Source organism: Cyanistes caeruleus, chromosome 6 (assembly GCF_971803275.1).
Source record: "Cyanistes caeruleus chromosome 6, bCyaCae1.hap1.1, whole genome shotgun sequence".
Taxonomy (NCBI): domain Eukaryota; kingdom Metazoa; phylum Chordata; class Aves; order Passeriformes; family Paridae; genus Cyanistes; species Cyanistes caeruleus.
Genome location: NC_141706.1, coordinates 58472353 through 58488391, shown reverse-complemented (window position 1 = coordinate 58488391; position 16039 = coordinate 58472353). Strand labels below are relative to the sequence as shown.

The 16039-nt window shown below is 36.9% G+C and overlaps 1 protein-coding gene across 34 annotated transcripts in view; it reads right to left on the bottom strand.

The window, feature by feature from the left end:
* TRAF3 (TNF receptor associated factor 3) overlaps window positions 1–16039 on the bottom strand; it is a 69874-nt gene that overhangs the window by 7942 nt on the left and 45893 nt on the right. For 14 of the 34 annotated variants that reach the window (XM_086894533.1, XM_086894532.1, XM_086894528.1 and 11 more), the window contains 5 exons: window positions 15369–15449; window positions 12632–12706; window positions 10750–10842; window positions 6178–6318; window positions 1044–1218 (listed from right to left, as the gene is read on the bottom strand). In XM_086894533.1, the coding sequence (XP_086750659.1) occupies window positions 1044–1218; window positions 6178–6318; window positions 10750–10842; window positions 12632–12706; window positions 15369–15449 (565 nt within the window). The remainder of the gene's footprint in view (window positions 1–1043; window positions 1219–6177; window positions 6319–10749; window positions 10843–12631; window positions 12707–15368; window positions 15450–16039) is intronic. The other 20 variants (XM_086894547.1, XM_086894546.1, XM_086894545.1 and 17 more) reach the window with 4 other exon arrangements.

Genomic DNA, 16039 nt, shown 5'->3' with positions numbered 1-16039 from the left:
TGCTGGCTGGTATCTAGGTTAGCTGGGATTTTTACAAACGTGGATGTTAATCAAACATGCAGTGAAAGTCAAATATTCAAATCATTTAACAGATTTTTCCTGGTCACTAAACAGTATAACTAGAGGCTTCCATTTTTTAAAAGCAGATCTGGTAGTAATGCTGCAGATTGCTATTTAGCAGGTAAGACCTTGGAAGCCTCCTATTACATCCTATGTAATCCCTCTGAAATTCAGAAGCATTCCTGACAATTCAAAACATTCTTTTTAGATACTATTTGTCTCAGAAGTACAGTGCTGTGACAATGTCTAAAGTTCTTCATAAAAAAAGCCAAAAAATTCAAGCTTAGACCTGTATTATATGGTCGTTTATTTAGTTTGGAGGGAGGACTATGTTTTATGTGCCCCCTTTCACTTTTCACGTTACTCTATTGTTTTCTTACTGGCAAAACTGGCCAACACGCCATACTGAGAAGCAGATGAATTCATAAGGTAGGTTTATCTTATATGGGACTATTTAAATGTTCTTTGTCATAATCATTTAAACACTTGCATGTGATCTACACTGTCCTGCTGAATTCCAGTCTTTACACAGAAGCACAATAACCCTATTCTTAAGCAGATTTCAGTTTTCTTAGGATGTCTACACCTGTCTAACAGAACCAGGATGGGTGTTTTCAGGTGGAAAACCATTCTGATCCATTCACAGGGGAGAGGAATAGTAGAAAATGTCAATATACCAAGACTAGATTTAAAGAAGTTGCTGAAAGCTATTAGCTATCAAAGATCAATTGAGAAACTGTTTTTAATGAGCTAACAATGCAGTCAAGACAAGAGTCAATAAAACAAAGTAGAAGACAAGAATCAAGCCTAAGAAAAAGCACAGAAGCAATGCCACATCATCAACAAATGAAATGCACACTCTCCTACTCAAAAATCAGAAGAATCATTATTGATGTTTCCATATAAAAGTCACAATGGGAATGCCACTCAAGGGACACTGTCTTCCTCTCAACAGCACCTCAGCCCACTGTGCTCACACTCACTTGTATTCCGAGCTCCTTGCCCTGCAGTTTTATCAACACTTTCCAGCTCAGTCACTCTGTTCTGGAGGGATTCCACACTGCTCTTCATGCTGTCAGCCTCCTCCCAGTTCTGTCGGAAGGGACGGATTTCTTTGTCCAGTTCTTTCAGTTTCTCTGCTTGACTGTCTATCACTCGCTTTATAAAATAACAGCATGAGTTAAAATAACACAAAGACATTCATTTATGCAAATTACACAAAGACTTAATTATCTGTTAGTAATAACACTGAATTCCAATATAAACAAGTTTTGCTTATGTCTATTGTATTTTAATGACACAAACCTTGAAAATTTAAAGGAATAGCCCAGGTATTTATGAAACACAAAATATTTAGTACTGCATAGGTAGAGCACTATCAGAATTAGCAATAGCTTTATTTTAAGAAAGGGACTTGTTAGTGTGTAACCATTGTATAAGGTAATTTGATTTTTATTTTTTTTTTAAACCTTTCAATGTAAGAACAATTTTCTGAATGTCTCCATATTGGTATTATGGGCTGATACTTGTTTGCTTTCATGTGACAGTACTTCAGCAACAAAATATGGGCACAACTTCCTGTGGTGTGGATCAGATGGCTGCCCATGTGCATAGGTTTATATTGGTTTACAGCAAAAAAACTTATGCCTCCAGGAAAACACCATTATTCTTGCACACATGGAACACAAGTACACACATGTGCAAGCTCCCAGCTCACTGAAATCAATCATCAAAGCCTGAGCTATGATGTGCCCATAACTGTATCAGAAGCCCTCAAGAATTTGCCCTGTAAGCAAAATGACCACATCTGTCCCCTTAAGTATCTTTAAAATTCCCACTCTTACTTCCTAAACTCAACAACCCACACATTTTGAAGGTATTTTCTGTTGAGTCTTTTTAAGAAAAAGGAAAATATAGCCCAGCTGGTTTTGGAAAGGCATGAAATATAACACTCCAGAAAGAAATAGACAGAAAGGCCAGTATTCTCTGAAAGAGGGACATTGCAAGCACCTTAGTACATTACAAATATCAAGAACGTATTTCCAGTCTACCTCAAATCTGATGCAAGAAATACACAGCACTTCACATTATCACAGCTAATTTGGACTAGCAGGAATTTTAGCCAGAACCCTATAATCAGTTGTGAAGTTCAAATGATAACAAAAATATCTGAGAGAAGAAACTACTTTTGCTACCACCTACAGTTAAATTCCGAATCTAACTTTATAGCTTTATAGTTTATCATCATATAGAGCCAACAAATGTAAACATGATTTTTCATTTCTTCACAAAAGCAAAGTGGCAGTTAAGCACAAAACAATAAAATAAAATTTATTTTGCATTTGCCTTCTGGTTGGCCATGTGGATTCAGTGTTCCCCACTGATGGGGAAAACCCTTCTACCTCATGCAACTTCCATTTCCCCTTTGAGCCATTTGCTTTTAATCACGTGGTTTCAGTTATACTCAAAGTCTGTAACCATTAATTGAAGGTTGTCAATTTGATGAGCCAGCTAGCAAAATCTTATTTTTTTGTCTCAAAACCACTGAGCAATGTAACGTATTTCAAGATTAACTAGTTATTTCTATGTTCATGTTTCAAAACAAGTTATGTATCTCTCATTTCCAGAACTGGTGCTTTGTGAAGGAAAGCTGTGCACTGAATCATAAATGCCAGGGGTATGGGCCCAGTAAATATATGAAGCAGCTTTCCTGGACTTACAAAACACCACCTACCAACACAGTCACAGCCCCTCACTCGGGCTGATGGTAATCAGAAAATAGAGCAGGGAAGGGCTGTTAGCCATATATATATATCTATATAGCTATATATCTATAGATATGGAAACATACCCCAGCACAGCCTGAATGCATGTTGTGAGAGCAGAGCCAAAGGATTTGGCCACTAGTTAATGTGCAAAAGTAACTCAAAATATGCCCAAGTCTGATATTTTTCCTTTACTCATACCAAACATGAACTCTTCAAGGCAGGAACAGTAACATGGCTGGCGTTTGCACAGTGCCTCGCAGCTTGCACCTCTTTGGGTTAACACAGCATCAAACAAAATAAATTACCACATTTTTACATGAACTGGGGAGGTGTTAAACATGCAGAAGAATTGTAAGCCGTTCTCTTGGGAGAAGTTTACCCGAAGTTGTTATTAGGGACCCACTTCTCTCCATCAACCTGTGCAACATTCCACCTTTGTACATGCATAACCAATTCTGGTTTAGCTGTTTCTGCTTCACATTGGTAAATGTGTATCATTTTTATCTACTGTACCTTGACATGAGAAATCAAGAGGTATAAAATAATCAGAAATAAGTCTTCTATTTAATTTTTAAAAAGCAGTGGGATCTCTATCTTTTTACCCTACAGGGATTCAACCTCCCTCCTGCTGGGAGATACTGATGTACTAAATCTGAATTTAATGCAGCAGTGGAGATTTTCACTCTAATTATTCCATCAGAAAGCACACAGATGTCTCACACTGTACTCATAAATTTTCAAGTAGATATCAATTTTCTGCATGCACTTTTCGCTCTAGCAATGACCTCTCTGGATCATTAATCCCGAGTTATGTGCTTGGCAAACCATTGTGAGCTCCTTTTGATGTTGATCTTCATATATAGGGTTTTGTTTAGCATTTCTAACAACTTCCATAATTTTAGCACTATACTTACTAAAAGAATTTCAGAAAATGTCACGAAGAATTGAAGAGCTGTAATGACCTTTCCATTGCAACTGATAGGGCGAAACTGAAAAGCTGAAGAACAGACTAGAAAAGGTACTGCTTGACTTGGAAAAGAAATCACGTGTCCTTCTCCTCTGAAGGAACATATTACTCATCAAATCATTTTATGTTCCTGTAGGCCACTGTTTCTTTTGTCCCTCAGTACCTCACGTCCCCACTCCCCTTACAATGGGCTTACTGACATGCTTCCATTTCCATATGAAAGACTGGACACTGCATGTAAAAGTTCTGACAGCAGCCAAAAAAAGTATCATACCCCCTTGGTAAAAACACTTTATCCCTAGAGACTAATATGTAGAAAACTCATCTGAAAACAAAACCTCTCTAGGCTGAGGTTCCTGCCAGTGCCCAGACTCCCTTGATGCATTTACAGCGGTTGTGTCAGACCCCTCAGAGAGAGATGATGCTCAGTGACGCTGCTGCCACTCCCCAGCCAAAAAATGTCACCTGGCAGCCAATACTGGGACTGTACTGGACACCAGTAGCATTTGTAGCTCTTGGAGGACTAAGCAAACACACCTTGCCCAGACCTGAACTGCTTAGTCCAGTATCTGTGGCTACACCGTGGAACCACGGCTGCTCAACACAAGCCAGCAAAGAACGGCTCACAGAAGGTAACTCGTTCCTTCCACTCCTGCTGGGAAACAGAAGGAGGCTGATCAAGTTGTCCAGGATAAAATAAATGGAGGTGTGTTTCCAGGAAACCCTTACTAATTAGACTGAACCAGGAAATTCTGCTAAGTGGAAGGAATCAGGTGGAAATATCTTTGAAGTACAGTTTGGCTTGAAATAACTAAATTGAAATAACTGGCAAGAGGAACTAAAGAGTAGGAGGAAAAAAAATAAAAAAAGAAGAGGGGAAAAAGGAAAAAAAAAGAAAAAGAAAAAAGAGCAAAACATTTTCTCCAGTGCTTATTACCACCACAAAGCCACCTGTTGGAATCTGCTGCTTTGTAGTGGTTTGGGGTTTTCTTTTTTCCTAAACCATCCATTTGAAAATTGATTTTGCTAACACTTACAGCTCGAGGAAAAAGATATTGCAGTCTGTCATTTAAGACAATAATGAAAAACTCTGCTCTGTGGTTTTTCCATTTCCACTCTCATTGCTGGCCATTGAGACAGCATGTGTAAGAACTCCAGGCTTACAAATTAACTTACCTCCTGGTAGATTCAATCAGCAATATCAGTACATACAAGGATTAGCTCCCCAGTGTCAGAATGCAATATTGCAAGCAGGCAGCCATATCCCAGACTATCAGCAGACAAGTAACAATGACTAAGGCAGGCTGAGCTGGTTACTAAGTGGGCAGGCCATGGGAAGAAATTACTGCTATAAGGAAAAATGCTGCAGTTGCCAAACTTGAAGGTTTCCTTATAAACCACCATCAAGGGTCTCCAGGCTCTGAACTCCTGAATGTGCCACCCTTTGAATTTTAGCCACACACTGGTTTGGATATCGTTATCTTTCTTATCAACATTTGCAGTTTATATGTGAAGTAAATAGTGAGTGAAAAAGATAATTTTATTTACATTCCTTTAAGGTGGATGCTACAACAGGTATCTGATATTCAAGCAGCAGACATACTACATTAATGTGTAAATGATACCTCCACAACTGCTTGCTAAATATCTCCTGAGGCTTCTCTAACTGTGGTTACTATCATGCAAGCTAATACAAATTCCCACATTCCAAGTCAGCTGTGAATACAGAACAAGGAATTTCAGCCTGGGATAACCACCATGCCAGGGCATCCAGAGAATTTCTAGTTTCGTGCTGGCTTGTGGCCAGGCATTCGAAACACAGAACATGAAACTCAGACCTATGAGCAAAGGAATAACTAGATAAAATTTTCCTCAGAAGGACAACAGAAATGTGGAATTTCAAAAAGTGTATTCGATGCATTATGCTATGTTTGAATTAAATCCACATCAGACTGATCTCACTCATGAGTCATATATATTTTTTAATACCAGCAAGTAAAAAAGAAATATACATAATACTTGACAATTTTAAGGTGCTAACCTTGCCCTTCAGCAGGACTGCCTTAAGTAGTTTTTTTCCAAGTAAAAAAAAAAAGTATGATTATTTAATATTTCAATTTTGTTTTCCACTTTTTTCCTTTTTAAAGAGTTTGGGTTTTTTTTTGTTTTAACATGGGCTAGGCAATTGCAATGTTTTAGTGAAGTATGTTACCCAGTTAAACACAACAAACCAGAAGAAAAAAAACAACAGAATGGCTCTCTAACAATGTAAAATATCTCCCCCCCACTTTTTAACTAGACCACCTCACTTCACAAGTACAAAGGCACAGAACAGAAGCTACTACCATTTCTGCTTTAATGGGGAGATTCTATATTTCTTACCTGTAAATGAAGTATTTTAGATTCATTATTCCGCAGCATTTCCTTCTGTCTTTCAATTTCTATTTCAAAGCTACAAATCTGATTATGTAAAGTTTGTATACTCTTGTTCTTTTCCAAACTTTCATTCTGGAGCAAGGCCACCTGGAAAAAATTCTACAATTACTCCTGCCAAAGTTTATTAAAATACCTATAACTTTGTTAGTTTAAAACTATCTTAAGCACATGAAAGGGATAAGATCCTCATAAAATCTCTCTCCATGTCTAGCAAATAAACAAACAAACAAATAAATAAACCCCAACCTTCTGATAGCTATTTTTGCACTTCTAATGTATAGCATTGGTACAACTTTGGCTTAAGAAAATGCAGATGGGACAGAAACCCAGCAAAGCATTTGTGTCTAAATGTAACATTTTCTTTATTCACTTCTTGTTTAATGGCTTGGTTTCCTGGTTTCCACCAACTGACTTGGGAGTTGCTTGGAGTTTGGAACAACCTAATTCTAACTTCTAAATTGGCATTAAGAACTCGAGCCCTGCACAGAAGGTACACCAGAGACAAACTGAGCTGGTTGGATTAGGGAACAGTAATCTTCTTCACCTATGCCAATCTGTCCTGATCTAAGCAAATTTAAGGAAAAACATCTGCACGGGATTGATTTGACTTAAAAGAATGTGATGGCAACGAAAACTCTTGAAATGAGTGAATACAGAAGGGATCCATGCATTTGAAGGACAATCCAATGGTGCCTACTAGTAGAAAAGACCAAAGAACTACAGGCTGTGAATTCTATTCTCTCTCTGAACTGACATTTTATGAATTTATTCATTAGTGACTCATTCCGTTTTTAAAACATGAGACTTGTTAAAAGAATACCTTATTATATATCTCCTTGGGGAGGAAAGTAATACAGTAAATATTTTCTGTCACACTGCTTAGTGCTTGTTCATTAATGTGCTTTGGAGAAGGGGGCTGCTTGGTGGTGGTGCATTACTTTATTGAGAAATGTAGTTTTTCCCCAGGCAAGATCATTCAGCAGCAAAAACGTAGAAAACAAACACTTGGCACAAGATGATGTTTGGACATGCCCTGACTATTCCACAGATAGATCTTTATACGGATATGACACCATTTCAGACCCAAAAAATTCTTGATAAATGTTTCACATCAAGACCAATTACTTGGCTGTCAAAAAAATTCTCCCTGGCCTCTGTTACAGGTACTAGTTTGAGGTTAAGCCATCTTCACCTCTGATGTGGGTGCCACTGCTGTACTGCATCCCCCTAACTGCCCTCCAGTCAGACACCATCACCAAATCCCTTATGTGTCACTGCATTCCTAGCAGAACCCAGTCTGTTTGACAAGGTAATTAATCTCAAATCTCTGAACCAGCCCAAACTAGACAAAGGACTGCCAAAGCCCACAGGCATTCAGCAAGTTCATTAGGCAGGGGCCCAAAAATACAGAGGTACAATAATGTATGTGTGGGTATCTACTTTTCAATATGGTACAGTACAGTATGTGTGCATATACACACATAGGTTGGTTCTGCACTTTATACATGGAAAAACTGGCAAAAGAAACTCAACAGAAATGAGAAAAAGCCAAGTTTGTCAGTGCAGAGAGAAGCAATATTGAGGCCGACGGAATGCATGCCTAGGTACTAGAAAAAATTTTCAAGAACAAGCTTAAATTTAAACCAGTACCTCTGCCTCCCAGATATTTAAGATTTGCTGGGTGGAAGCTTCATTTTGTTTGCATCCTCCATTTCCTTAATGAATCAGAGTTATTTATTTAATTGTGATCTCTGCATTTCCCTTTTCTCACTGTTTCCTCCCCAGGCCTCCCAATCACAAGGCAGTTATGCTCTGGGTCACTAAGCATTGCATTTCCATTTTTATGTAAGTTATAAAATGTGGGCCTGTCTTGTACTGAGATTTTCCACGTAGCTTTACAGAATACAAGAAAAGTAGAATTGTGTCCTGCAGTCCTTAATCATACAGAACTGTCATTGCAAGGTCAGCAACTGTAGTTTGGCTGTGATTTGTGAATTAAAAAAAAAAATAAATTAACACTAAATAGTTTCCCAACTATAGTTTCAGCATAAGTCTTTGGAACTTTAGTGTAAAAAAGGGTAAAGGAAACACAGCATCTAATTACAAATTACATAATCTTCCTTTACTTAGTTGGCATATTTGAAATATTCCTAGGAAAAAGCATGCTCTTATTCAGCAATTTTGCAAATTAAGCTGCTGTTTATTGTTGCTTACTAAAAAAGAATGGAAAAAACGTTATGCCACAAGAAACTGTATTCAAACAGGTCCCATATTTAAGTCTCATATTAAAAAGAAAAAAACAGTTGATACCAGTTTTCTGTAAGAATGTGATGAAGCCACAAAATTATGTTTAACTGATTATTTCCAACATTACAAAACTGTGGGAGTTCAGTCTGCAGAACACCATCACAGAGGGGAAAAAAGCACTGAATTTTAATTCCCCCCACAAAGTTCTGATTCAAGATTTTACATCTGACCTTCTCTTACTACTCTTTGCCACCAACACCAAACTCCTAACTTAGCACAAGCTTTGCAGCTCTGAAGATTTCCAGTTTGCCCACTCCACATGCACTGTTAAAGAATGTGGTGACTGGGACAAGACAACTTCTCCTTTCCCCTGCAGATGCACCACAGAGAGAATCCCAAATGAAATCTTGACACTATACAAACTAAGAAGACTTCCACTGACTTCAGCAGGGCTAAGATTTCTGAGATACCCATCAGCCAAGTTGACTTTGCACTGTTGTTCTTCAGTGCATTCATTAATTTTTTCCTCAAAGAAGGGCACAGCAATGAAGTTACAAATCATTTTGTAACCCATCCCTAGAATAAAGTCACTGACATATGACAAGTGGTTAGCTATTCTGGTAACTTGGCTCTGGCTTGGGATTTCCAGTGATTCAACTCTTTATTATGAATAGGAAGAAGTCTACAAAGCAGGAAGTAAAAGAAAAAAAAATGGACATACGATGATAAGCAGTTATGTCCTAAATGAAAATTGAAACGAAAGTCAAACATAAAACAGTAGTAAAGTGTATAGTCTCTAAGGTCTGTAAGAGACAAATATAGAACTGCTGGGCATTTTTTAAATGACAAAGCACCTCTCAGGACACTGACAAAAGGCAGAACATGATCTATTCTGCAAGTTACAGGGAACGTGGGTTTTTTCCTGTGATGTGAAATAAATTGTGTAGTTTTAATCAGACTAATGAAAAACGAACTAAGGATATGAATCTGTATCTCTCAAAACTGAAAAATGTAAAGTTTCTCCACTGACAAAGTTTCACATGCAAAAGCAAACTTAAGTAATGTTATGGATCGTCAAACTAAGACCTACCTACACATGTAAAAAAATTCTATCTAAAAACCCTGTATTAGACCTCACCTAGGGTCAATGGCTTGCTGAAGAGGCTTCAAGCTCAAAACCAATGAGTTCAGGAATAAATCTGCTGGGGGCACAAGACATATTACGCTGTTCCAGTTAATGTCTGCTTTAAAACGACACTTCCTGCAGCTGCATGACCTTGCTGGAGACCCAAGTCTGTAGGCCAAGACAGGAAAGTGCTTTCTAGACAGTTTGCTAAACTCTAGCTTGTGATCTTTCAAGCTCTGAGATGACAGAAATCACATCCAAAGTGCCACTGAGTTTACACTGGAATTGCTACTTGTGAACTCATTTGAGAAAAGTCTGAAGGGGCTCCTGACTCTTGTGCCTGCATTTGTAGAACACTTTGGAAATTATGGGATCTTCTTCCCCTTAAAAACACAGAAACATCAGTCTGATGTCTATGTAAAACTTTTTCAAAAGGATATAAGAAAACAGTAATTTGTTCTGAAGTTTTGTATTTTTTAAATCAAAGCCCTGGATTTTATTCACAGAACACATGGTAAAGTCATTCAAGCTTATTCACAAGATCATAGCTGATGCAACTCCCAGCATCTCCCAAATCCCAAAAACTTAAAAACCTGGAGTCCCAAGGAAACACTGCAACATGAACTGCATGCTGGTCTAGCACTGAAGCAGACATCATCATGGCCATGAGTTACAGCACATTTATTTTAATTAAACTGTGCAGGTCTTTAAGTTTGGAGAGCAAGAACAAAAAGAAATAAAATACATAACCAGTTCATCACACACTTCTGAAGTTATGTCAGGAAAAATGATGAGGTGGTAAAGATACAGCTCATAGTGTTGCCATGGCTTTCTGAACTCTCTGTTCTGTAAGAAGGCAGCTCAGAGAGGAAATATAATACTGGACTGTTTATTTATGTGAAGAAAGTGTTTTTTAGTTATCAATGAGGAAAATTGTCCATGGAGTTAAGAAGCCAAGTTTCTCACAGCATTTTATTACATAACAAAGGCACAAAGAGCTGCTAAATGGCCTGATAGCTTTTGAAGCCTACTAGTGCTTTAGCTGTAATGTTGAACAGCTGTGAAACAGGAAAAAAGCGTTCCTTCCAGTACTTTTATATAATTTAAAGAAGTCAATGAAAATTAGAAGTGAGTAGAAGATATACCTTATTTTCTAGAGCATTGCTCCACTCTTTCAATAAGTTAACATGCTGCACTGCTGAGCTGGCTTCATGTGCTTTAATTTGTTGGTTTGTTCCCTGTGACAACAAAGAATTTATACATTTTAGCCAATTCCACTTCTTTTAAACCTACAAAGAAAGAGTATTTAAAGACATCGAACCAACACTACATATTTTGGTTCACAGGTGCTTGTTGCAGAACTGTAGAGAGGAGGGAAATCTACTGGGGAACTTACAAAAATCAGGAATACATTTAATATAGCAAGTGTTTTATACAACTGCTACATAACTCCATCCAGTGTGCTTGATAACTCAGAAACAGTAAAGATGAACAAGATTTACAAAATGAATTATATTTTAGAGTCCTTTGTGTAGCCTAGAATTAAACAAAGCACAATAAAACCCTTGAGTCATATAAAATCTGAAACTTCAAATTCCACTAACTGTAATTTAAAACTTCTGTTCTATTTCATGAACAGCTTCATAAGCACTACATTTTCCTTCAGCTGAATATTAAAGACAAATATTAAGGATAAGTTTATCATCACTGGAAACTGCCAGCTTTATAAACTACACTGAGAGTTATTACAATGCCTGTTCTGTCATGTTTAAGATGTTACCATGATTGTTCTGGGATATTCAGATCTGCTGCCTCTGCACAACCTATAAGTGCTGTTACAAATAATCACTATATAAAGAGTTTACAGAACACACATAGATTATATACAGAGTACATAAGATGCAGACCACATTACTTCTTTTGTATCGTGTTGCATTATGCCTACTTCAGTAAGTGCTTTGCAATGCAGAGTATGTTGCCTTTGATGGTATAGAGTGCTGCAAAGCAACTGAAAGGGTTTCAATGATCCTCAAGGTATGTACTCTATATAAGATACTAAAAATATATATGTGGATATATGTACATATATGCACACATATAAATACATAAAATGAATGGCAATACATACGACATAACAGTGGGCAGGGTTACAGCATTGATCAGTTCTACCACTAAGAGCATTACTGTTAACACTTAAAAAGATGAATGCTCATTATTTAAGAACCTGGAAATACCTGCAGGACATCATCTATTGAGAAGTGTTGCTCCTTTGTGAGTCCTTGTCTCTTTAAATAGCCATGGGCTACCAAGTTAATCATTCTATCAGATAAATGCCATTGTTTCCTCCCAGTGGTTTCTGAAATGTCCTGACTAATATTTTCATTACATAAGCATCCAAATTCTCCAGGATTTATGGTAAGGGAAGCAGAATATTGGAAGAAACTTGAATAATACTACTGAAACTAAACTTTGAGGTCTGAGTTCATTTCTTTTAATATTGCAGGGATTGCCAGGATTAAAATCTAAACCTTTTTTAAGAAAATAAATTTCATGCTTTGATTATATACCTATGTGCACACAGATATATTAATGCACATAAAAATACATGTTTTAAGTGTGCTAACCTATGTGCAACCTCAATTAAAAATATTAAAACACACAAATGAGAGAAAATATAAACATACTTAGTTCAAGAAAATGCTTTCATAGAAACAACTGAAGTTAACTAGTCTATTTTCCCAAGAATTAAAGAGACTTTCCTCTTATCCTAAGTTTTTCAAATGTGTCATATTCCTATTTCAACGAGACACACCTAACAACTGAACTCCCAAACCATTACAGGAATGTATGGGCTTTTCATGTTGTTTATTTTTAAAATGCAAAAGCAAACATCTCCTGTATAATCACTTGGTGCAACTGGATGATTTTCTTAACTGAAACTAGAGAAGTCCAGAACTTTCATGTCAATGAATTAGCTTCTATTTGCAGACTTTGATCAATTGGGAAGTATAATTGTTATATACTGACCTGAAAAGTGCAGCCATAACGCTTAAAACTACAGGTACTTGGGGCATTAATACATTCTGACAAATGTGCATTCAACTGCAATAGGAAAAAAACGTGAGTTTTGGCAAAAAGACCTTTGCATGATAACATAAAGGGCAGAGGTTATCAGGTTTGTATTGTGTGCCATTTGCAGAACATACAGCACACATGTGTATATTTTCTCCAGTCTGATCTCAAGTGCTAATTCTGTTTATACACATATGTAAACCACACGCACATGCCAATACAGTATACAGTGTGATACATTTAGTATACAGTGAAACTTCTACCAAAGACTATTTCAATAGGCAACCCAATTTAAAAAAAACGAAACAAACAGAAAGAATGTACTCCAAAATTATTTGATTTCATTTGACTTTAGTGAATGGCTAATCTTTTCTCAAAAAGTGATTTATTTTTTTTTACTGGTGCTCTGAGCAAGTCTTAAGATCAGTTTCACTGTAATAAAATACATTTTGTTCTAATCCTAATTTCACAAGGAACCAACTTTTCAAAACATAACATGCAATTCTCCGTGCCTAAATTTAACAGTTAAATTACACAAAAAAGACTAAACAAGTACTGCATGAAACAGACAAAGAGTTTTAGAATAGGTACAGTTCAGTAACTTTAAAAAAATGCAGTACACAGGATTAAAAATGATTAGTAAAATGCCTGCATTTTTCAGATTGAGATTTAGTCCAATATCTTGGATAATTACAAGCACAGACCACTTTTCATTTAAAAGTAAACCAATTCACAAAAGCATATACATATATATATATATTTATATGGACAGCAGCAGCACAGATGGCAGCAGCTGGATGCAAACTGCCTAAAAGTTGGAGCAGAGAGACATTTTTAGAAAGGACAGCCTAACAAAGACTCTCTTTTCAAAAACAGAGTCTGCAGTTTGTATTTCCCACAAAGCAGACAGGAGCCAGAGCCTGGCTTCTCAGCTGGCACCATTTTTGGGCTGCAGAATCTCATTTGAAATTCCCACACCTTAAGCCCCACATGACTGAGCTCATCCACCTCCCTGGAAAGAAGTGGTGAATGAACACTGCTTTGAATGTGCAGCTCTGGAACAGACAAGAGAGACTTTAAAATCTCATACGGAGATGCCATCAGTCACTCATCTCTGATTCACAGCTATTGTGTCCTAAACACTACCTGAAGAAATTCACAGTATCATTTCAGAAGACATGGAGTGGAGAAAAAAATAAGAAGAAAGGGACATGTGGTTTAACAGGTTTTACAAGAACACCACGTTTTTCAACTTTTCAAAACCAGAAGTCTGCCAACGAGTTATGAATTAAACATGAAAATTGCCTTTTATTCTACAGTAAGATATCCACTTGTACACTACAGAATTTTCTCAAACTGTTAGGCAGGCATTTTCCCATTTTCTGCATTAGACTTCTTGTCCCTAATCATGCAACCAAGAAATACATACATTTTCACAGTATTAGAAAAAAAAATTAAGCAACATACAGCAACAGATGATGCAGGGCAAAGGGCTGTTTAAAGTTCTGTTTCTACCCATGGTTTCAAACCCCACTCTGTGTGTAACAACCCAGCCTTTAATGGTGCAGTTCTTACAAGCACTCAGACACACCTCTTTTGAAAGTAACTGCTGAAGTCAGGGTTTAAGACTAAGCCAAAGTGCTCCAGAACCAGGATCTAATCTTGGCAGTAAGCACTGGTAGAGTTGGCCAGTATATGTATTTTCTCTTTTCTTAACAGCTCAATTTCTCTTAATAAATACAGTATCTATCATATATTTTGTATTTCATTATCTTGACGGAAAGACTGCATTAAACTTTGGCAGGAGTCTTATGTGCCTTCTGCACTCTGCCACAATTAATAAATTACAAATGCAACTGAAAAATGGTATTAATCCAGCTTGGGAAGTAAGTAGCAGAGGAAAGAGAAAAGCTCATCCTCAGATCAGAAACTTCACTTTCCTTAAAAGAGGCTTACTGAGTGATGAAGACTTCAGTAAGTTCTTCTCTATCCCTGGCAAGTTCTATTTTTAGGGGAAAATTAAGCACCTCAATTTTGACAGATGCTACTTTAATCTTTTCATGTACAAGAACATGGATCTCTTCAAAGCCACGCTTTAATTTTTTTTCATCTACATATTACTGGAAACTTCTATACATTAGAAATAACTTTCATGCATTGTTGCATCTACTGATGGAATATTGTACTCAACCTTAACCTTACACCATTTCTCTAAGTATCAGTTACTATTTTTCACAAAAAATGTAATAGATTTAATTTTAAATTTTTCCTTGAAATTACACATCTATATGATTTTTGTAGTCTTTAATAACTCTTGTCAATGTGCACTGAATTTTAATTTTGTATTTCTCTTTTAATATAAGCTAACTACCCCAAGATGCTGCTCTGTGGTGCTGAAACGAGGGAAGGGCAGGGGGAGAGCTAGTAAAAACAAAAGCAGGAAGGACATGCGCTAATCTTGGACAAGCCAAGTGTAATAATGACTCAAAATTAAGAAATTGTTTATTTTTAAATAGTTTTTCAAGAAATCATTAAACTTATTTGAGTGTTATCACACTTAACTGTGTGGTAGAAAAAGCTTTTCCTTAGATCTCACATTTTAACAAGGAAATGGCTTCTGGCAAAATTCTTGCGAGATCTTACTACAGACATTATTAAATTTTTCAGTACAACACTGGGCATGACTTCTTACCTCGCTCCTCATGAGTGTTTTAACACTACATTTATGAGGACATGAAACCATGACACATGGGCAGTCTGTATCTTCATGTTTCTACAGAGGAAAAAAGCAAACAAACCACAAATCAGATCTTACTCTTTAATTAAGAGAGGACTTACCTGCAAAGAAAAGCATCCTACAACAATTAAAAATCCCACAAGATTTTTTTCCATGTTATTTCAGATTTCAGTTACAGAACTGCAATTCCTCAAACATCAGTTTATACTTTGATGCAGGTGCTGGTATTCTGAAGCAAAACCAAGGGTTTCCTTGTGTTTTCCCATGCAAAGCAAATCTATTTGCTTACCATTTTATTGGATTTACTTTGAACAATGAAACAGTAGTCAAAGTCAAGTTTTAATCCCCAACAGTCACTCACAAAATTGGGCATCTTCAAGAGAACGCAGTGTAGATGTCCCTTCTAGTAAGGGTATATAGTGCATGGAAAAGTCCGGCAGAAATGTACACTGCCCACCCTCAGACATTCACTTTCCTATGTACGGATATTCCCTTCCAATTCTTTTCTAATTTTGATTCCCAAGCATCTGATACTAAGACTCACTGTTACACATACAATGCTGGGCAGGGATTTTAATTTGAACTCAGATGACAGGTATCTCAGCATAGCTGTCAAACCCTAGCAC